Source organism: Sphaeroforma arctica (assembly GCF_001186125.1).
Source record: "Sphaeroforma arctica JP610 unplaced genomic scaffold supercont1.46, whole genome shotgun sequence".
In the NCBI taxonomy this organism is placed as follows: domain Eukaryota; class Ichthyosporea; order Ichthyophonida; genus Sphaeroforma; species Sphaeroforma arctica.
The window spans coordinates 131,788-153,330 of record NW_014040512.1 but is presented as its reverse complement, the minus strand read 5'-3'; the positions used below and the strand labels follow the sequence as shown (position 1 = coordinate 153,330).

Genomic DNA, 21,543 nt, shown 5'->3' with positions numbered 1-21,543 from the left:
GCTATTTTTGTATTTAAAATATGTAATATATCCACCAAGCTACACTACGCTGCCGAAGGAGCAATGATAGTCTGATAAAGCTATGACTCACGTTTTTTATAAATATCGGGTGTACTTGGCCTTTATAATATACATTTATAGTTAAAATAAAAGGTTTCTACATACAGAATACAGATTTATTATATAATTTGTACTGGAGGACCTAAATTTAAAAATAGCAGTTCTCACACCTCATGAGTCATGACTCATGACTCATGACCTCTCAGACTCAGGAGCCCAGGCCCCAGGGCTCAGGCTCTCACCCCTCTTTCGAATGGCCTTGATGCTGGGGTCTGGACTGCTGGAGTGTGCACAGGCCTGCACATACAGGAGGGCACGGCTCGCCTCTCTCTGAAGACATCGATCCCCCCACCAGGGGCCAAGGGCCCAGGCCCCTGCCCTATATCCATAGGACAGTAGGACTGGGACAGGATCGTTTTGCATCATTTTATTATTTCCTTCAGTCACAGACCACACACACACACACGGTGGGAGTGGACGCCTGGACGGGTGGGTTATTCTGAATTTCTGACCATTCAGACTTTAATTAGAAGGCTATGATTTAGTGCAGCTTTTTTGGTGTTGTTTTAACTCAAAAAAAGTAAAACGTGAAATAGTGGACTGACAGCTCAGCAGCTGACTGGTCACTGGACTCGTAGCATGTAAGCTTGAGCCTTTTAAAAGCAGTTGAGCGGTGAGCCTTAGAGGCCCTGAGTGTTGACTCTGCTCCAGTTGTTGAACACTCTCAGTCTCTGGAGTCTGGGCCCTTGGGGTCAATGGACAGTGGTGAGTGGACTGTCGAACACTGTGACTGGACTGTCTAATCCAATAATCGGTAGCATTTTATTTTTAAAAGAATACACTTATTGTCCAATGAAATATAGTATAAAACAACAACAAATTGAATTTGGCTTTTGCGGACGAGGAGATTTATCAGATTTTGTATAAAAGATACTCGCGAGGCGAGTAAGCTGGAACTCAGAACTGAAGCCTTTGAGTCTGGGGCACTCTGGGCCTCTCTCACTCTGGGGTGGAGTGCGGTCCGGTGGGGCGTGGGCCGTGGGGACCTGTAACCTGTGATCTCATTGACCTGTGTCCTGTGGCCAACTGCCACTGACTGGGGCCGGGTGGCAGGTGGTCCGTGGTTTTTTTTTGTACAAAACTTTGAAACTTACGTCTCCGAGAGTGACTATGAGACTGTGAGAGACGTAAACTCTCGCTGGACGTACTCTCATACTCGATCATATCTAAAAAGAGTTTTAGACATATCATTCCGATGCCATATTCGCATACATACGATTCCGGTCAACATGCACATAACACTGCATACACACTCGAGCGAGAACATACTTCATTTGACCATTATCTTCCATTGATAACCAAACACTTTTTTATCGCTAGTCAAGTACTGTCATACACGTGCAAATTCACATACCAATACAATACACATTAAGCCACTAACACGAGGGCTTTTAAAAGAGGGTTCGACCTTTAATCAGACCTCAATACGCAAGTATTCCGAAAGTAAAGGTGGAACATACTACACACCGATCCCAATTTATCTATCAGGCATATAAGTCTCACTCATAATTGCGTACATTGATTAAGTCGTCTTCATGCTTCAAGATATCGTCTCTCCAGTAGCAGTGGAGGCCAAGAGCGTGTCTGACGATGCGTTGAGACACCAGTGGCGCGAAGCTGACTTCTCGAGTATTATGTTCTGCAGTCTGTGTGATAAGATGATATCTACAATTAGTGAGCGAGGGGTAAAATGTGGAGAGTGTGATTTTACTGTCCATGCCAGGTGCCTGGAAAAAACTCCAGGTTTGTAGTGAGAGTACAATATTTAGTATCTATAGTAGTACAGCTCTTGTACGTATTTTCATTTCATTCGATTTTCATACTTTTGTGATAGAAGTTGACTGTCTGTCAACGAGTTTTAGGAGTTTATACCTTCATGGAATTTGGATATGACGAGCCAAACATAGTACTGTGTTTGTTCCTATATATTATACATTTTTATGTATCTGTATAAATATATATATATATATATATATATTATATGTTGTATATATGAACTTATATGCACGTAAATATATGTTGTGTTGTACATGTTAATGTATTCTCTTTCAGATGTACCAAGTGTCAGTGTGTATCTAATACAGTTTATTCTTTGTAATTACTGCATTATGTAAGCATATTATATCCATTTTTGTACAGATAAATACAAATGCGTATATATATATATATATATATATATATATAATATAGCATTTGTATATATATGTGTATATATATATATAAATATATATATATATATATATATATTATCATTTATATATTATTATATATTATTATATTTTTTTATCATAAATATATATATATGTATATATGTATGTATGTATATATGTATATGCTTATATCTATAAATAGTATTATATATATATATATATATGTATATATATATATTATGTGTGTGTATACTATGTAGTGTNNATATATATATATATATATATATATATATATATCTGTATACATATACACATTTATATATGTATATATATATATATACGTATGTATATATGTATACATATATATATATATGTGTGTGTGTGTGTGTGTGTAAATTTTCTTCGATGTATATTATATACACTATCGTATGCCATATACATGTGATTGTGTGAGAGTATTTATGTCTATATCAGAAGCATAAATACATTTATACATATACAGTATGTATATATATATATATATATAAGTAGCATTAATGTTTATGTTTATTTATTTTTATTACGACATAAATTTTTTATGTAGAGAATGTCTTATGTTTAAGGTACATACCTATATGATGAAGTTTGTATGCATAGATGCAAAATGGTGGACATATGTATACACGTCGAGAAATTTGTTTTAATATGTACTTATGCAAAGAAAAATATGCAAATAGAAGTAGATGCATTAAGTTGTACATCATGCAAACAGCTCTTTAACTTGCGTTTTAAACCAGATATTTAAGGCGAATGATGGTTGTATTTCTTTCCGGATGTGTACATGTACATTTCCTTCAAGTTGCTAAACGCGCACTGTAAGTCCATATATGGAGCTTGTATACTGAAGTCCATAAAGGTCTCCATTGATATGTTCACCATTTCACCTTCCTTAAATATAGCTACAATGAGTACTGTACATTATTTCAATTGTATGCGAGCATTTAGTCTATAAAAATATGTCATAGTGGACGAAGGTGTTTTGTTGTATGCTATATCGGAAGTTGTGCATAGTCATCCCTACTTGTGTCTTTGTGATATGTCCATTGTGCTTATATAAACAATAAAAGTTTTCATAATTTATAGCCGATACACGAATATGCATATATATATATAGACACTGACACGTACGTATATATTAGGGTATAACTTGCATAGATGATGATCAAACGCGTTTGCTCGATCCAACTACGCGTTCCTTAATTAACCTCGTATGATGTCACTTTCGCTGTTTATATTAGATTTGTGCCCGGAACGACTACTTGATGTGGATATGGCACTGCTCCCCACTCTCAGCGAGAAGCCTCCTCCCAGATGCCTGGAAAAGAACTATCCAAGGCTCATAGACGTTCTGCTCTACCCGCCAAATATGCACACCTTCCGTGCACACAGATATACGAAGCCCACGTGCTGCACCGTGTGTTCCAAGATGCTGTCTGGGACTAGATCGCAAGGAATGAAATGTATTGACTGCGACTACAACATACACGCTCAGTGCTACAACGGCCTTAGGCCCTGCTGTCTGGCCCCGAGGCTCAAGCCGCAAAAGCGGGATCCCGGTTTAAGAGTACTGCCCCTGGCGTCCCGCTCTTCACCCAGAAGTACCAGTGCGGGTGCAATGTCGACACGCCTTGGTACTCTACAGCCGATGCTAACTCCCAAATCAGACCCAGCGTTGAGTGTCACACCTGCCATACTTTTAATGCAAGCGTCCTCCGCAGATAGCCTGCTCAGAGCCACCGCATTGCAGCAACAGCAGGAGAAGCCTCCGCCCAGACCCAAGCGTGCTATGTCAGCCAGCGTACTACCCGTTGCGCGTGGTGAGGACCACAGTAAGAATGTGGACAGTACAGGGGAGAATGTTAGAAAAGCCCCAAGCCCCAAACCTCGTCCGCACCCACACACGTCTTCAGACGGATACACGGATATAAAACCATTCCGCAGCGCGGCGATGCACACTAATGTTAGCCCTCCAGTACCCGCACGGCCCTCTAGGCTGCTTGGCGTTCTGGAAGCGAAAGAAAGACCTGTATCCACGTCTTCAATCCCGCAATCGCATGACAAGTCCCCACAGCCACACCATACTCGCACACACTCAGATACGAGTGGTAGTGTACGTAATATCACGACTCTTGAGACTGCTGCTTCAGGCGCCACAGGCGTATTAGATGGGTGGAAGTGCAGCGTAATCGGGGGGGTATACGTCGAGCAGATGGATAAAAAAGAAGCAGAGGCCTTCCTAATTACTGTGGGTGGCGCTGAGGGAGACTACTTAGTTCGGTCTAGCGCCAGCAGCGAGGGTAGTATCACAGTGTCGTTTGTAACTGATAAGAGAGTGTGTCATACACGTGTCCACAAAGAAAGTGCGAAAGTTTATATAGTACCGGACAAGAAATTTGATAGCGTTGCCGAGTTGTTAAATTTCCATCAAAAAGAGCCGATCGAGTTGCACTCGAAAACAACGGAGAACTCTGTGTCTGTTGTGCTGAATCGAGAGCTTCCCGTGCGTACGTATTAGGAGTTAGTTATTGTGCAAGTTTTCGTTGATAAAATAATTCTCCTCCGCGGTACGCGATCATCCTCTGAGCCGCATGGGAAGCTAGAACGAGAAGATTATATATATATAATTCAGACCAGCGCGAAATCGATGGTGGCAATCAAATGAAAATGAAATTTTGGATATATATTAGATGTGGGATCGAGATTTACAGTACAATGGCGAGGAGCAAGTACGTCTTGTCCAAACCTGAAGCACTAGTGGGACTCATTTTCAAAATTAAGTATTAAAAAGATCTGGTAATCCATCATCTCGCGATATATCAAAGAAAAGGTCCCGATGAATCGGATTAGGCATGTTTAATAAAGTTGGACAGTACGTACAAGTCGGGAACAGAGAAGCAGCGCAAATATGGCAGATGTAAACCAAGTGATATACAAATAAAAATAAACCAAGAGCCTCGCGAGGAAACGTCAGTTGTTCTCGAATGGAACAAACCATCTACAGGTAAGTCTTGATTATTACTCCTGCGGCGGGGTCAAGCGCTAGCCTAAAAAGGTGGAAGAAAAAAATATGCAAGCGGTAAGAAAAAAACACACAAAAAAGGGAATTAAAAGCTAGAAACTATTTTAAAAGCTTCAGGAACCGTTTTAGCATCATGTGTCAGTTGCATGTCTAAGTTAGTATTCATCAGTAGCACTAAAATTTAAAATATCAATCAACGACTTGTGTATTGCATTGACATACCGCTAACAAGATGATAGTATTAGGCCTCCTATACAAGTATGAACGCATCCAATTCTAGCATGTTACATATATTCTCTTTTTTGCAAACAGTATTTTACATTTGTTTTCACTGTTCAGTATCACTAATCAGGACTTCAGACCCAGCCTCCCAACAGGGGGTATTATCTCTCTGATTACTGATACATAGACTGGGCCACTCTTGGGTGACTGATGACTAATTCTATTTATAGTTAACTCCGACCTCGTGGCTGCATTGGCGGGTTATTTATTTATTATATTTTATTTTTGACTGTTGTTTTTTACAAGGAGGCTCTGTGTCAATATTTTTGTTTTTTGTGTATTTGGCATTTTTATTTTTAATACGTTTACTTTTAATTTTATAAAAATATATTTTATGCCAGAAAACAGGTCAACAGACGACACTCAGCACTTAACAACAGGGTGATCTACTGAACAGAGGGGTCTTGGGCTCTTGGCCCTGTGGCTGCGCTCAATACTGGGATTTGGTTCCCAAAAAAATCCAATTTTGTAGGTACTCGCTGTTGGTGAAGACTAGCCCAGCGGTTTCTGTGATCTATTTTTAGATACTTCCCAGAGTCTCACTAGTATCGCAGGCCCGCCTGGTCGTCTATGCGTCTGTGACTCTGTGTGACTGTGACACAGGTGTGACTGTGACTGCTACTCTGACTGTGAACTATTTATATGCTCTCTATATGGGGCCTATGGGCTATGGGCCTATGGCTCGATATTCACGAGTCGCTCGTGTGGAAAGACCATGCGCACCCAAAAAAAATCTGTGGATTGGAATTGTTTGAAAGATGAAATTTGAAACACAAACACACAACACGTAGTGTACTTGGGTTAGTTGTGGATTAGGTACCTGTGCATACACATACATACATACTCGTTTCAACATGAATCCCGAGAAGCTAGCTAAGCTGCAGAACACCGTGCGAACGGGAGGCAAGGGTACCGTACGCAGAAAGAAAAAGGTGGTGCACAAGTCGGGTGCTCAGGATGACAAGAAGATTCAGGCCATCCTTAAGAAGCTTCAGGTATGTCATGAACATACACACGTACAGGCGCATAACGTATAATGTATAGGTGTAGTGGAATTCTTTAGCATTGATGTCTCTTTTTTCACCGTCATATAGTGGCATATATATATATATTTATATTCAGACCCCGTTTGAAACGGATTAGAAGCCTCTTCGCTCATGATAAGAAATACGAGTCAGCCATTTTAGTACGGATACGCGCATAGCTTGATTTCATCATTGCGTATTTAGATCTAATATTATTCAGTTATACCTGTAATCTCATAACTCGGTTGGCCTATTCATTAATTTGTACATGGTTTATGGTCAACCCTGCCGTTAAAAATATATAGGACAGTTACGTTGACAATGTTCTCGGTGCGTTATATCGAATAGTCTCAGCTTGTATTCATTCGATTGCCTTGATGTATTAATCCATTGTATAATCGTTCTGTATCTTGCGAGTGTTACTTCTTTTATATCTGTATTTTGAAATGCCGTGTATAATTCCGAATGAGATGCTTCACTTTTGTTTTAGCACATCGAAGTGCCACCTGTACGGCGTATATAAATTTTTTTGTGCGAAACCACGTTCGCAAGCTGGAAGTATCCTTTACCGTCGAGCACACCGGTATATATAATATTGAATGCTTTCGAGATCTATACCGAAGTAGGTCAGTCATAGCAAGCATATCGTACACATATAAGGTGTATCTAGCGATATCAGTCCGATAAGTTATGCTTTGTCTCATTTTCACCCGATTGTATACTATACAGGTGAATCCCCTTCCCGGATTCACAGAGGTTAACATGTTCAAGGAGGATGGTACCATTCTACACTTCGACCAGCCCAAGGTTCAGGCCAACTTCCCCTCAAAGACCTTCGCCATCAGTGGAAAGGCCGAGACAAAGCGTATGTCTTCTTTTAACATATATTATTATTTCCAGTTAGAAAAAAGAGCTCGCGTTCGCGTTGTAATATCGGTCCGTGGCTAAACTCTCGTAAACCCCGTATTCGACATTGTGAGTGAATGCAATTAGTTGCGTTGTTTTCTGATCGTATCCGCCATATTGCTTTGCACTTTTTTATTCTTGTGCTGTTCAAGAACTCGCCACTATAGTTGACTATTTTTCTCGCTTTCATCTGTACGTATTAAACACATCAAATCAAATGGACAAGACCGGTGACGATCACTGACTTAGACATGCAACTGACACATGATGCTATTACAAGTTACTGAGGTTTTTGTTCAACTGTGAATACAAATACTTTGTTGTCTCAATGTGTTTTTTGCTGTGTTTTCGTTTGCGACTGTCGGCGCATACAATGGCGATACTTCATATATATACATGTTATTAGCGTGCCCACGTGTAAGCCCCGTTCATATAATTTTCTGTACACAGAAATCCAAGAGCTTCTACCCGGTATCTTGCAACAAATGGGCCCCGAGGCTCTTGCCAGCATCAACCAGATGGCTCAACAGATGCGTGCCCAGCAACAGGTACATACATCTCTTAGTCTTTTAAAGCCCATGCTTTTGTCCAATACCAACACGTAATTGATTGTATTCGTTGACATCCCAGAATAGCTTGAAACTCTTCGTTTATCTCAACTGATTGATTGTGAAAGCACCGTATTGCACTTGTCAAGCCGTAATTCAGGAGTTCTTATGAACCGCTGGTGTTGTTGTATATTAATCTTTTAAGCCGATTATTCTAAGCACGTATTTCTTTCTATTGCGTTCTCAGGCCCAGGCCGCTGCAGGTGGTGCCCAGGATGATGATGTGCCCGACCTAGTAGACTCATTCGACCAATCTCAGGATTAAACACTCTGATTTAAGTACAAGCTGCTCGCACATGTATAACTTAGTCGGTCCGCACGGTCCCCGCGAACACAGGCATACACCTTTCAGCATATATTGATAGCTTTAGCCGTGTCCCTCGCAGCAGCGGGGAGGTGCCGTGATCGCTCGTGGTTTTCTAACAGAGAGTAGTGTCATTAACGTGTCTGTTGGAAGGGTTTGATGTAATCCAACTTTCAGAGGCGAAATTATAGTGGGGAATCAGGATGTACTTTCCCAAGCCTGGGATGGTCATGTCCATAGGGGTAGTTACAAGTCCTGGATCTCTCCGCGCAAATTTCTGAACAATATAGATAAAAGCTAACTTGTGAATAGATAAATGATGCGTCCGAGTGAAGAATTCACTTCGTTCTTTTTTTTTTCATCGTATATTGTCATTGAAAGTCTTTATTTTGTATTCTTGCTATATTTTTATGTATATAATGTTACTGTCACGATCGTTCTTTTTTTTTAATTGTATATTGTAGGTGTTCATTGTAAATTCTTACTATATTTTTATGTATATAATGTTACTGTCACGAGCGTGTCTGTTTAAGAATGTTGTTCTACAAATGCTTGAATGTGTGCAATAATGAATATAGCTGTCCCAAAGAGTAATGTATACAATGTTGTCTTGAAGCTTGAATATGTACATTTATGAATATAGTCCAAAGCTTAAATATATACATTAATGACATAGTTGTATCAAAGCTTGAATGTATACATTATTGAATACTGTTGTCTCGAAGCTTGAATGTGTGCATTAATGAATACTGTTGTCTTAAACCTTGAATGTGTACATTTATGAGTAGAAGCGTCTTAAAAGCTTGAATGTGTGCAATGATGAATACTGGTGTCTCGAAGCTTGATTGTGTACATTTATGAGTATAGTTGTCTCGAAGCTTGAATGCGTACATCATTGAATACTGTTATCTCGAAGCTTGAATGTATACAATATTGAATATGCTTGAATGGATACAGTTGTCTCAAAGCTTGAATGTGAAATGTAGGATACGGTGAATTTGCATACACTGTTGTTTCAATACTTGGTGTTCAAGCAGCGAGAAGTTGACCTGTCGGAGGTGAATCTATGTGTTCCACATTGACTTTTCTTTTGTAATTTAAACGAATACTGGCATGGTGTTGCATGGCCCCCTTTTCCTTATCATTATAATGAGTAGCGAGTCCTCTCGTGAGTTTCAAGAAAGGATTAAAAACTAGACCATGCGTGGAGCGGTACTACAGAAAGCCTAGAGAACGCACGAAAATTTGTTGCGGAGACGATGTGTGGGATGTGCGCTCGTATTGGGCGATGAATGCAAAGCGGTACTTTAATTTAAAGACCATTAACGAATAGTGTACGTATTGCCTCCATTACCAGACGACACTTCCGTTCTGAACGCAGTCAAAATGTGCAATGGTTAGTTGGTTACAGCATGCAGAATTCCGCCACTTACTATGCTCCAAGTAGATTCTCTCAGGACACGGACAGAGGCCTGGCGCACTGTTTCAATTTCGAATACTGACAAATAGCAATTCCTGCAGGTTCTAGGATCGAGCCTACGTATCTAAATGAGCTTAATTCGTAAGTTTAGATCGACTGGTAGACTATAAATAGTCGCCTTTAATCGGTTGATTATCGCAACTTCAATAATCGCTGATGGTAGCTAAATAGAATAGGAATGCGAGCCACTCCAAAGCAACGTAAACGTCTTCACACCGCAAAACACAAAAAATTATATCCATAAAGCCTGGTAGGCGAACCGATGCTTGTAAGCCAGCTAAGCGATGTTATTTAATTGTATGCATGGCCTTTAATATCGACCTTAACTCAGAACCTATTGGTTTAGGCGATGGCTCTGAAAGGATTTATACGGGCGAAGATGGCCTCGCCACGAGCAAATGAAAATCCAGCGGCGCCAACGTGCAACGGAATGAGGAATTTGCCGTAGTACCCGACAAACTTGTGCACCTTAAAGGCTGGTCCGGAAATACTTTTGTCCGCCTCAGCAGCTCCCGACAGTTTTGTCCAGAAGAAGGGCAATCCAAATCCACCGTCTGTATCATAGATGAACCATATGAGATACGAGAAAATCACAAATGCAGCACATATGTAGTATGTATTTCTGGTATATACGTTTACGTGCAAGATCGGCTCAAACTAAATACTTTGATCGTACCCGCGCACATAGTCTTAGCAATGATATAGTAGCAATTTATGTACCAGCAACTTGCTGGTAATCACATCTGTCAAGAGCGATTGTGTTCACAGCCGCTACTTGGCACCTAGAAATGGTTTTAGCAAAGTAGAATATCGTTCTTCGAACTCTAAACGTGCACAAACGATCAATACTGGTTCTGAATATCACTCGTAGAGTCATGATCTGGTATCAATGTCCATGTTGCAAACATTGATAAAACAGCCTCAGAAAGACAATCCCTTCAAATTGATATCGATGTGTGCAACAATTGCCAACAAATCAGTGTGAGAACTATACTTATCACCATATGTATTGCGTATGCGTGTATTATAAGTACTTTTCAATACACTAAAACGCAATCCATCAACAACGAACTAGCTTCAATACGTAATTAGGTATCTGTTCCCCAAACTCTTGACAATGTGCATTATATAACAATAGACAACAAATTCAAATGAGACCTATACGTAGTATCATGTGTGTTGCATTTATATATACGTACACTTTCAGTACATTATACGCAATCGAACAACAAAGACTAGCTTCAATACGTAAATCAAGTATCCGTACTTCCGATAAAGCGCGTAGACACTCGCCTGGGACGCCAGGGTGTGCAAAAACATCGACGAAGCTTTGTTATGAACGTGCTACCCAACTATAAACACATATACCTGTGAATGAGCTGAAACATCCACGAGACAGCTAGTACGGTCTAAAATTTTACCAAACAACAATTGAACAAAGGTCATTATATAAACTTGCAGACATAAGTAGACGTCCGTTTATATCCATATCCAGAACTATGCATTATAGAACGTTTCATTGTGCGTAAGAACACTACAGTGCCTGTAGAAATAGAACAATTGCTGGACTTCATCTCTTACATAACATGACAATAACACGGATAAAACGTACTAAGTGTGCGATAAGCACACAACGCGAAGATAAGAAATGGTACGAAAGGACAATAGTTTGAAAACAAAGAATATGAGTGAAGCTCACAGTATACTAAACAGATTGCGATACTATGGACAAAATATACTCAAGCATCAGGTTTTAGCAAAACGGCATCGAAAACGGATAACGCTACCACACTTCTGAAGTCGAACAACTTACACTTCACTTGCGGTGTGTTGCGATCACTCACACAATTCAAAATATTCGAGTGTCTAAGCATTAGCGCAGAATCGAAATGGAAGACATCAAGGCATTGTAAGGAGCATTGTTAAAGGAGCAAGTTAGCAGCGTGGCAATAAATACTTATACCATCGTATATGATAAAGCATTGGTCACTAGAGACAGAACATGATGTATCGTCATAAGCCGACCTGGAGAGTGAACTGGACTGAGAATAATAGATATACACAAATAGACAGAGAACAGACAATCGTGTGCGAAATATATATGTAAAAGATTTCCCTACAACACACGCATGTCTACAGACAACAACCCAGACTTCAAGTGATACATATACAGTACACGAGCAGTAGCTTACAATATCCCATTGCGACTCCAGTCGCAGGCATGATGATCAAAAATCCGTATAACCCGTAATGTGTGGCCGCAGCAAGGGCAGCTTTGATTGAGTTGGTGTTGAAGGCGGCAGGTTTCCTACTCGTGAGCATCACAGCAACACGAGGTGCTGCGATAATTCCGGTTAGAAGTCCTAAACTTTTGTGCCAGAACATCATGTTCCCACGTGGCTTTCCCTTAAGTGTCTGTGCATACAAAACGGTGCCTACACAGCCTAACACTGCTGGAACGGTGAGCCAGTGCATGTAGCTCATGGCCTTGGAGTACCCTGTGAGTGCAGGCACTGCGCTTGGGGCAGCGGCCGCAGACATGGGTCTTTGTGCAATTCTACCAAAAGCAATGGTCTTCAAATAACTTTTACTGTGTACTACAGAGCGGCTGCACTGGCCGAGTGCGGCAGTTAAACGGGGAAACAACATGTTGTAGAAATATTGGTATGTTGATGTTAGTGAAAAGAGCACACCGGACGGACATCACTATACCAGTATATATATATCAGTCCGTGGAATTTGTCAAAGACAGCGTTTCGACAGTGTCTGTCCACTTTTTGCTTTTTTTTTTTGCAACTCTCGAGTTCTCGACCCGACACAGTCGGTCGACACATCTCAAGCCGAAAACATTACATTTTTCCTTGTGTGGGTGTTATTTTTAGAAACAACGACAACACTTTTTTTTAAATTTTAAGGGCCGGAATGCGTGGTTGATTCGGTCACTATGATTTCGCCAATAATGTAATAGAAAACAGCATTATATCAAATTGTAAGGTCCCTGCCTATTGGATTATTAACTGTAGGATAAACTTTATAGGTGTATAATTAGATTTTCACCCTTTACAGTGAAGCCGCATTTCTTGCTTCCCTTTTTTTAATTGGAACAGTATAAGACTTAAATAATTTCGATCAAAATTAAGCCTGCCTGCATTACGTCTGACTTTTAAAATTGCCCGCCTTATGACTTCCTGGAGTTCCTGTCACATCTGCCTTCCTTAACCCTGTCGCATACGCCTGCTACACGTTTCTCCACTTATGACTGACGCTTACGCCTGCCTTGATCATATGACTCGCAAAAACTGTTGAAAACACTTTTTTTCGAAAGTTGTACAACATATATGCAAATAGAACTTTTATGTACATACATATCTTAAAAATAATATATATAAACATGTATGACTCTATGGCCATGCAGACTTCACATGGTATTGAATGCTTTTTTGGACGCAGATTCTATCCACTCTGGCCTCTGTGCAGTCGGGATTCAGGAATACTCGGTAGGGCTTCATTTTTTAGTTTTCTAGGGCATGGACCCAAGAAATTCGATCAGGGTTTCTGATCGGGTCTTGAGAAAATATCAGTTTCAAAAGTATAGCGATAATACTATTTATTTTAAAAGAGATAGGTTACAATGTATGAATATTTGGTATGGCTCTTATAGCTGTTGTTGTGGTTCACAGGGGAAGATTGATGGGAATAAGTGGTCTGTAAAGCTTGGGCCAAGTGAGTCGACGATGGAGGATATGCACTGGTTCAATTCGGGCCGGTGTTGACAAAACACTGATACCATCGAATGTGCCATGTATTTGCTTGCTGACCTACTAAGTAGTGTACCTATCTCTGTGGTGTGGATCGGGTCTGCGCCGTGTAGTGCCGTGGAATGGGTTAGTGTATAGTACAAAATACCGAGTAGGACCAGGTTATCAGTCATAATTCGATCGAGGAGTGAGGATGCGGGTGAACCAATACCGCACCAGACCACGGATGCATTTGGTATGTGTTGGCTGGCCTGGATCGGAAGTATCATAGGCGGGACTAACAAGCGCGATGATTTGATTTGAACCGAAATTTGGAAGTAGTGCTTTAACAGTATGAGTAGCCAAGGTATGGGGAACGGCGGTTCTTATCCATGCTGGAGAAAAGATCCATGGTGTTCGAGGAGGGTCCAGATACCGTGGAAGTCGTGGCACTTCTGTAATTGCTGGAGAAGGTCAGGGCCAATGGGCGGCAGTTTCGGGCCTACTAATATTTGTCGAATCAGTTGTTGGATGCAGGTAAAATGGCTGGGGGTGAACTTGTGGCTACCGGGGCTGACAGGGCAGAGACAGCCGTCGGTGCGGTAGTCGATCAATGTGAACATGTACGTATTCGTTGTAATCATAGCACAGAACCGGATTGATGTAGACTCGAGGCAGCGGTTGAAGCTGTCGTGTCTGGCTTTGTCTCGATTTGAGGTTGGCGGTTTACCCATAACCAGTTGGTAGTAGTCTTGGCGCCAGGCCAAGGCCGTGATCTCTTTGTTGGACCAGCGTTTTGTTGAGTTTTGATGTCGTCACAGCGTTGGCGGAGGGCTACATGGTCGGATGTACGCCCGCCCGTGGTTTTGTGTACAGTTTTCAGGTGAGCCTCCATTACAGTGTAGAAATACGGTCTCCGGTCAGTCACAAATATCAAGATCAAATGAGATAACACATTGGTTTTTATTTGTATTGAAAAAATAGTGGGTTCCTAATAGTAGTTGCACAGTTAGCGTATATTATACACGCTTAAACGTGTAAACGTGTAAATATAATACGTTTAATGAATTGGACATGAACAAGAACTGAGAAATTCAAGATTCTGAACATGTGACAATACTCAGTATAGTATGGGACTCTACACCCTCCTGGTCTACACGCTCTTCCGAGTAGTGGGTGAGTCCTCCTACACTCGAGAGGGCAAGCCCTCGAGTACCCCGGGGGAGGGTCACAACCCTGAAGGGACGCCTCCCTTATCCCGGGGAGGAACCGAAGGCGTAGGATGTCCCTGACATCCACCACTCTTGTAGAGAGTGTAGGAAGGCTACTACCCGCTCTCCACCACTCGAGGGCGAGCCCTCTTTGAGAGCGAGCGAGCGAACGGGCATGTAGGAGGACTCCTCCACGTCCCCGAAGGGACGGGACGGGCCCCCGGATATAATCCCGGGGGGAAACCGAAGGTGTAGGATGTCCCTGACATTCACCACTCGAGGGCTTGTGGACAATTAGGTGGTTTTCCAAATATAGATTGGCTTTTCCACTGAAATTAGAATTGTACATAATATAGGAACGACACCAATCTGACACCTGAAAATGACACTTTGGGAATCTTTAATTAATGGGAGTACCATGAGAGATGGTCTCAGGCATGAAATGGTTGTTGATACAAACCTATGGTATAATTCGATAATGATCTCAGAGCAAGATAATCCACTGAGAAAAGGACAGGATCAAAGTTGTTAGAATTTAGGACAACATGGTTTTGATTCCTTCTAGCCAGCCAACTAGATATGCCCGTCTATGCCTTAAATGGGATGGGGAGCTAGGTACCAAGTGATGGGGTTTAGGTGCAGATGTATACTGCACCAGCTTGGTGTTTTGATTTTCTTTTTATTTCCTTAAGTTGGACTTAGAGGTATTTTATTGGTTGGTTTGATTAGGTAATTGTTTCGAGGCGTGAAATGTAAACCATGTGTCCAGTGAAATGATATCTAGTCTTAGTAACTAAAACATAAAGAAATCTAGACTGAAGTAGTGAGTGATTAGAGCGGAGCATATAGACAATAGTCTCAGTGTAAAATCCCCTAATCTTTTGCTCATTACCAAGGGCTGAAGCTAAACTTATTTAACATTTTGCATTTAAACGTATTAACGTATTGTATTATTAACGTAAACGTCTTGGTATCGTATAGTCAGCCTAGAGAAGACCGACTTTTACAGTATTCAAAAAAAAAAAATACAAGTTTTTCCAATATTTCCAAAGTGTTCTAAATTCACTTTGATGGCTCCAATAGCCTGAGTATTTGGTATAACTCATTTACTTGGACCTATTTGAGACAATAGTAGATGTAGGGTATTATAAACTAATTTTATAATCTCTGAACTACTACTTACAGGTTTTGGTCTTCCCGCCAATCTCCAAAATCCAATAAGTCTTCTTCTTTTTTTAACTTTTCTTCAGATGGAACTTTATTTATATTAGCTAAAGTAATAACTTGACTTACGTTCGTATGTCTATCTACAAATTAGACATGTGGTCATGAACACTTAGTACTTGTAATGAAATTTATTCAATAAAGAACAGTTAGAGGTACGTCCTGTGTGATCGAGTATATTAAGGCTCTTACCAAGAGGCAGTCCCGACCATTTTTACGCAAGCTACCACTGCTAAATCCTAGCTGACTTAAATTGTATCTTAGTTTATATAATATAGTTTAAAACATAGAAATATCCATCGAAGTTTACAACATCGTCGGGGCGTATGGCGGAAGTTACATCTGGCAAGGATTCGGCATCCGGTGGAGCAACGTAGGGTTTTTAGAGTTAGATAGGTCCTCAAAGTAGCCAGTGATAGTGGCGCATGTGTCATAGGCACCCGGTATGTATGGTTGGTGCGGAGACCGTCATTGATACGCAATATCTTTGACCGATTGAGTATTGCTTTGGGCGGTCAGACGTGGGCGAAACGAGTGGTTTGGCAGCCGTTCATAGCGCCAGATGCGGTCGAGGATCCGTATCAGCCCTTTAACTGGACCGTGCAAGGTGAGATACAACCGTAGTAGGTTCTGATGCGCCCGGATATTTTAGCTTGGAATAGTTGTGCGCGGGATTCGTTGCGTAGGTGATAAAGTCGATATTGGTATTGGTTATATCCATGAGAGGGGAGGTGCGTTGGTCCGAAGGCGGCGGCATCGGTGGCATTTGTTGGGGCCGAAGGATTTGTTCCGTTAGAAGTACCTGGAGATCGAGTACAAAGGTGTGGTCACCATAGATACTAGTGCGTTAGCTTATAGGTCTGGAGGGGGGCGGGGGTGGTAAGCCGGTGATACGCATGTTCTGTACCAGTTGAGCCATCAGCATAGAGATAGTCCAAGTGCCACGTTCTACACATGGTAGCCTCGATTGTGTTCATATGTAGTCTGTGATTTATCGCCGGCACGGTGCGGTTGGATCAGCGCGTTGACATTACCAATGTCATTGTTGTTACCAACGTGGGTGCGACGTGGGGGTCGTGAAATTGGTCCAGAAGTCCATCGAAATTTTGTCAAAGCTGAACGCGCATATGTTGTTAAAGGTTAGAGAAACGTGCTTGAGCATGTTTAGACCCACTTTGTGTGTCCAATGCAGGCGCTTGTTGGGGTCGTTGTTGTTAAGCTTACCTGAGGGTAGTGTTATATCCAACCAACTGTACAGGAAGAAATCGCCGGCGCGCGAGACGGACACGGACCAGTCTGATCCAAACTTTCTAAAACTCGATTTTCGCACCTCGCGACGGAAATATATCGTCTCTTCTGGTCCACCGTAAAGCTTGCGAGGTCTATTATACTTGGCGTCTACGAGCTCGGCGGTTTGGGTCAATTCCATGTCCATAACGGATACCGTAACACGGGCCGCGTCGACCAGGCACGTGTAAAGCTCGGGCCAGACGACATACGCGTTTGTCATAGACGGCATCATAGGCAGCAGATCCGCCATCACGAGGCGGCGGAACTCGTCAATGGTTTTGGGTGTCACGGAGACAGTGTCGCACACCACTTCGGCGTACAGATGGTTGACCAGCACACGGTACAGTTACAAGATTTTGGTTTGTTCGACCTCCAGATGCGTGGCCATACTTACAGGCTTTGAAGTTGAAGTCCCCCCAAAAAACGTCTGGTTGAAAATTGCCAATCTCGGGGGGGGATTCATGTATCGCCTGACGTCTTCTTTGGTAAGTGGCTTGAGTGGCAGGTAGGACACGGTCGTGTGAACGCCAAAGCATATAAAGAACACCGCGTACGGTGAGGAGTGTACAAATTGAAATTTTGATGGGTGCTGTTTGGAAAAGGTGCCAATACCACAGTGTGAAAGGTGTCAGATATTATGCCGTGTTGTGTGATGTAGAATATGATAGTGTGCGTTCGAGAATATATCAATAAGAGATGTGATGTTATGTCAGGTTTCAACCACATACATAACATCAATCTGACTCAAAATCGATACCACGTTCAAACACTTATCAGTATGTGCTGCGTTGTCCATGTTGAGTCCTTGTTGGTTGAAGAGCGTCATCTTGATCTTAGATACAATCCATGACGACAGAATCTACTGCAAATTCTCAGTTCCACCACTATGCGCAATTACATAGCAATTTCATTTAAAATTCTACAGTATCTCCTAAAAACATGAATTACATGTTCCACCATAAGGGTGGAAAAAATAGTATTCTCCGTACCAGGCTCGACCTGGTGACTTCGGACTTATTAGGTCCGCACTCTAACCAACTGAGTTAACAGAGATTGTAACCATAACCCCACATTTTTAATAAAATTGTAGTAGTTGTAACGAACTGATTATTGTAAAGACTATATACAAGTATAGATATGGAATAACGTGAGAAATGGATAAAATTGTCGCATGAAGTACTATTTAATGGTAATTTATTAACAAGACTAGCAAGAGATTGGGCAAAACCACCATTAACCCTTTCTGGACCATCAAATACACATGGAGCAAACGAGGGAGAGTTGGACCAACAAAGATAGCGGAGTCGGTAATGGAATGGCAAGGCAAATATGCCAGCACTGCTGTCGGATTTTAGTAGCGAAGAAGATGTTGCACATAAAGCAATAAAGAACATAGAGGAGCGTGTATCAACGATATGGACGACTTCGCAATAGATATATTGCCAGAAATGGTTGGCAGCGATTAAACCAATGTATGATACTTAAATAGAGGATTTCCACGGCAAATGAGAATGAATATAGTGGATATGGAGGAGTCTATAAGAAGCTGAATACGTCAAAAGATAACCGAACACCTGAATATGAAACGAGAACAGATGTTGACGAAAATACCGCTAACGCCAACAGAAGACGATCTATTAAAAAAAGGTAAGTGGTCACACGAACGGTAAGTAAATTGAAATGTAACAGGCGTGGGAAAATCCTAAACCCATGGCAGAAGAGTATAATGTATTAGAAGCATACACATGCGCATAAGACATGATATGAAACAATACAAGAAAGTAAGAAGTGGTCTGTAACAATTATCGCTGTTTGCTGAACAAAAGATATAGTATTAAGTTGTACATAAACAAAACAAAAATACAGATCGTTAGTATAAATAGTTGTATGTGCTATGTGTAAGTAGAGTAAAGAATGCGTGTCTCAATAGAGAACTGTACATGAATATGAAGAGTAGTACAAATGAATACGGATTGGTGTAGTTAGTGTATAGTTTGTACGTATTATAGCAATTTATATGGTAGATAGGTAGTCTGCTATTTCTACATTTCAGAAGTTGTTAGCGGTAGTGACAAACGAAAATCGCTACAACAAGCGAATATGACAGCTGTTGGGGTAGAGTGTGCTGTTTGACAGCACATGAGCAGGAGCTATACCGCGTGAAATAGACAATGGAGATGCGAGGTAGACAAATATACCGACACAACCGAGGCAAAGACAGTGTGTATATTAAGCCTGCAATGATTAATAGTAACACGAAAATCCATACAACACGGCATTACTTCTACGGTATGTCGGAGGCAGCAGGAGAGTGTCAGCTATGAGTGTACTTAAGGAAGGGCCACACTTGCTGAGCGTAGGGTGTGGACAAAGTACCCTATGTGGATATATATGACCGAACCAGAGGACCGAACGTGAAAGAAGAGTCTAGGATCGGACCAGAGGGCCGGACCTAGGGGATTATTTTAGGACCGGACCAGTGGACCGGACTGATTAGTGGAATAAAGATTTTAATGAGATAGAAGTGATGACTCAGAGAAAGTCTCGTTCCACACAACGAGAGACGCGGTCGGCAGTAACCTAATCACGTTCACGTCAGGAACGTAGACATGGGAGATAGAGCTTTACCGATTTGCAAAAGTACGCACAGAAATAGGTACAATTCCTCCAACGTCAAGCTTTTCAGTCGTCATGGGGAAGACAATATATATTTTCGGGTTCAGGACCAAACAGCGTCGTGTTGTAGGACACTAGGTATAAGATCTTAAAACGATAATCAGGCGGGCAACTATCTCTACAAGATTTTGTGCACACAAAGCAGCGGGCGGATAGGAACCGCATAGGCCAGAGTCTATTGATAATTTCAGGAAACAGAGCGCGGCGGAAGCACTGCACACAAACCAACGGCCTCAGTTGTTCGAACTTAAAGCTCTGCACGAGTAGCCATTCAACTCCATCCGACGTACATTTTTGGTGCCGTGCAACCTAGCGCTACCAGGTTCACACCACCTACTCCGGATACTATTTAATCAGATAGACAGGTGCTTCATGGGAAACAAAGCGCGGAAGCACTGCACACAAACCAACGGCCTCAGTTGTTCGAACTTAAAGCTCTGCACGAGTAGCCATTCAACTCCATCCGACGTACATTTTTGGTGCCGTGCAACCTAGCGCTACCAGGTTCACACCACCTACTCCGGATACTATTTAATCAGATAGACAGGTGCTTCATGGTCGTATGCAAAAGCTCTCAGAAGAATTACGCAAGGCATTGAAGACAAAGATTTTATCAATGGCTGAAGCTCTGAGAGGAGTCATAGAAACCCTCTGATTCATACACAAATCGCGAACAACGGTCAGCACAGCCAGCAAGCACAACCCGCAGGATACACGTAGTTGACCTGAATTACCATCTAATCGCTACTATTTGAGCCATGTCGTAGAGCGTGATACTAGGGGAGGGGGGGGGGGCTGCTAAAAGCCCTAAAGAATGTACACATGACAGCTGTCCTTACTTGAAACCTTGTAAAACCAGCGTTGACTCATGATAAGCCATTTTGAAATATTTTAAAGCGAGCGGTATACACTAGATTACATCCAACCCAATCAACAATGTGATAGCGTAAACCTTCTCGCACGATATACAAGGACTCGGTGGATTCTGTATTTTGAAAGTTAGCGAAGGGTCATGTGTAACTGATTATCAAATATCCCAAGTTAAGAATAAAAACATGACATACCTAATGAAAAACCATGGACGCGCGCACGAACGTAGTCGAACGGATGCGGATTAAGCCTCTGCATTGTACAGCTACTAGAGCACTCTCTCGGCTTGCGCACATACGAGCGTACTCTTCAGCTTCATATAGAGTGGCATCTGATGAAGACGCACGCGTTATTGCAGCTTCTGAGTCCTGAGATACAGCAAGCCCGGGCTCATATAGCGGCCTACAGTGCAGCAGGTGGGAATACCACAGCACTACAAACTCGTATACACTTACGGACACGGACACCTGAAATACACCATGAATGACACAGACATGCACATCAGTGCACTTCTAACAGAAGTTCTCAATACGGATATCAGTACAGGGTACTCTGCGCATTCAGTCGTTTCATATTCGTTGGAGAGGTTCATGGAATATTGA

The 21,543-nt window shown here is 41.7% G+C and overlaps 4 protein-coding genes and 1 non-coding gene across 5 annotated transcripts; 2 read left to right on the top strand and 3 right to left on the bottom strand.

Annotated features, from left to right (window-relative positions):
• The first annotated feature begins 1,048 nt into the window (after positions 1–1,048).
• On the top strand, positions 1,049–5,419 carry SARC_01204 (hypothetical protein). The gene is made up of 2 exons (XM_014305094.1): positions 1,049–1,863; positions 3,548–5,419. The coding sequence occupies exons 1-2, from the start codon at positions 1,656–1,658 to the stop codon at positions 4,822–4,824; spliced, it is 1,485 nt and encodes a 494-aa protein (XP_014160569.1). The 5' UTR covers positions 1,049–1,655; the 3' UTR covers positions 4,825–5,419.
• An 871-nt stretch (positions 5,420–6,290) lies between these two features.
• On the top strand, positions 6,291–8,790 carry SARC_01203 (hypothetical protein). The gene is made up of 4 exons (XM_014305093.1): positions 6,291–6,605; positions 7,365–7,500; positions 7,992–8,089; positions 8,337–8,790. The coding sequence occupies exons 1-4, from the start codon at positions 6,465–6,467 to the stop codon at positions 8,412–8,414; spliced, it is 453 nt and encodes a 150-aa protein (XP_014160568.1). The 5' UTR covers positions 6,291–6,464; the 3' UTR covers positions 8,415–8,790.
• Positions 8,791–10,192: 1,402 nt separating this feature from the next.
• On the bottom strand, positions 10,193–12,619 carry SARC_01202 (hypothetical protein). The gene is made up of 2 exons (XM_014305092.1): positions 12,126–12,619; positions 10,193–10,487 (listed from the first exon to the last, which is right to left on the bottom strand). Exons 1-2 carry the CDS (start codon positions 12,580–12,582, stop codon positions 10,276–10,278), a joined length of 669 nt encoding a protein of 222 aa, XP_014160567.1. The 5' UTR covers positions 12,583–12,619; the 3' UTR covers positions 10,193–10,275.
• A 3,954-nt stretch (positions 12,620–16,573) lies between these two features.
• On the bottom strand, positions 16,574–17,645 carry SARC_01201 (hypothetical protein; the record flags this gene model as incomplete). Its single annotated transcript, XM_014305091.1, has 3 exons — positions 16,574–16,698; positions 16,722–16,907; positions 17,162–17,645. The coding sequence occupies 3 exons, from the start codon at positions 17,643–17,645 to the stop codon at positions 16,574–16,576; spliced, it is 795 nt and encodes a 264-aa protein (XP_014160566.1).
• A 729-nt stretch (positions 17,646–18,374) lies between these two features.
• SARC_30027 lies at positions 18,375–18,448 on the bottom strand. The gene has a single exon. It is a non-coding gene; the product is annotated as a tRNA-Ile (tRNA).
• Between the last annotated feature and the right edge of the window lie 3,095 nt (positions 18,449–21,543).

What these genes read in the sequence shown, in the direction of transcription:
- SARC_01204 (XM_014305094.1), top strand. Translation starts at nt 1,656, where the DNA reads ATGCTTCAAGATATCGTCTCTCCAGTAGCAGTGGAGGCCAAGAGCGTG. An exon ending in GTGCCTGGAAAAAACTCCAG is followed by an intron (nt 1,864 to 3,547) that starts GTTTGTAGTGAG and finishes TGTTTATATTAG; the next exon opens with ATTTGTGCCCGGAACGACTA.
- SARC_01202 (XM_014305092.1), bottom strand. Translation starts at nt 12,582, where the DNA reads ATGTTGTTTCCCCGTTTAACTGCCGCACTCGGCCAGTGCAGCCGCTCT. An exon ending in TGGAGTCGCAATGGGATATT is followed by an intron (nt 10,488 to 12,125) that starts GTAAGCTACTGC and finishes TCTATGATACAG; the next exon opens with ACGGTGGATTTGGATTGCCC.
- SARC_01203 (XM_014305093.1), top strand. Translation starts at nt 6,465, where the DNA reads ATGAATCCCGAGAAGCTAGCTAAGCTGCAGAACACCGTGCGAACGGGA. An exon ending in CCATCCTTAAGAAGCTTCAG is followed by an intron (nt 6,606 to 7,364) that starts GTATGTCATGAA and finishes TATACTATACAG; the next exon opens with GTGAATCCCCTTCCCGGATT. An exon ending in AGATGCGTGCCCAGCAACAG is followed by an intron (nt 8,090 to 8,336) that starts GTACATACATCT and finishes TTGCGTTCTCAG; the next exon opens with GCCCAGGCCGCTGCAGGTGG.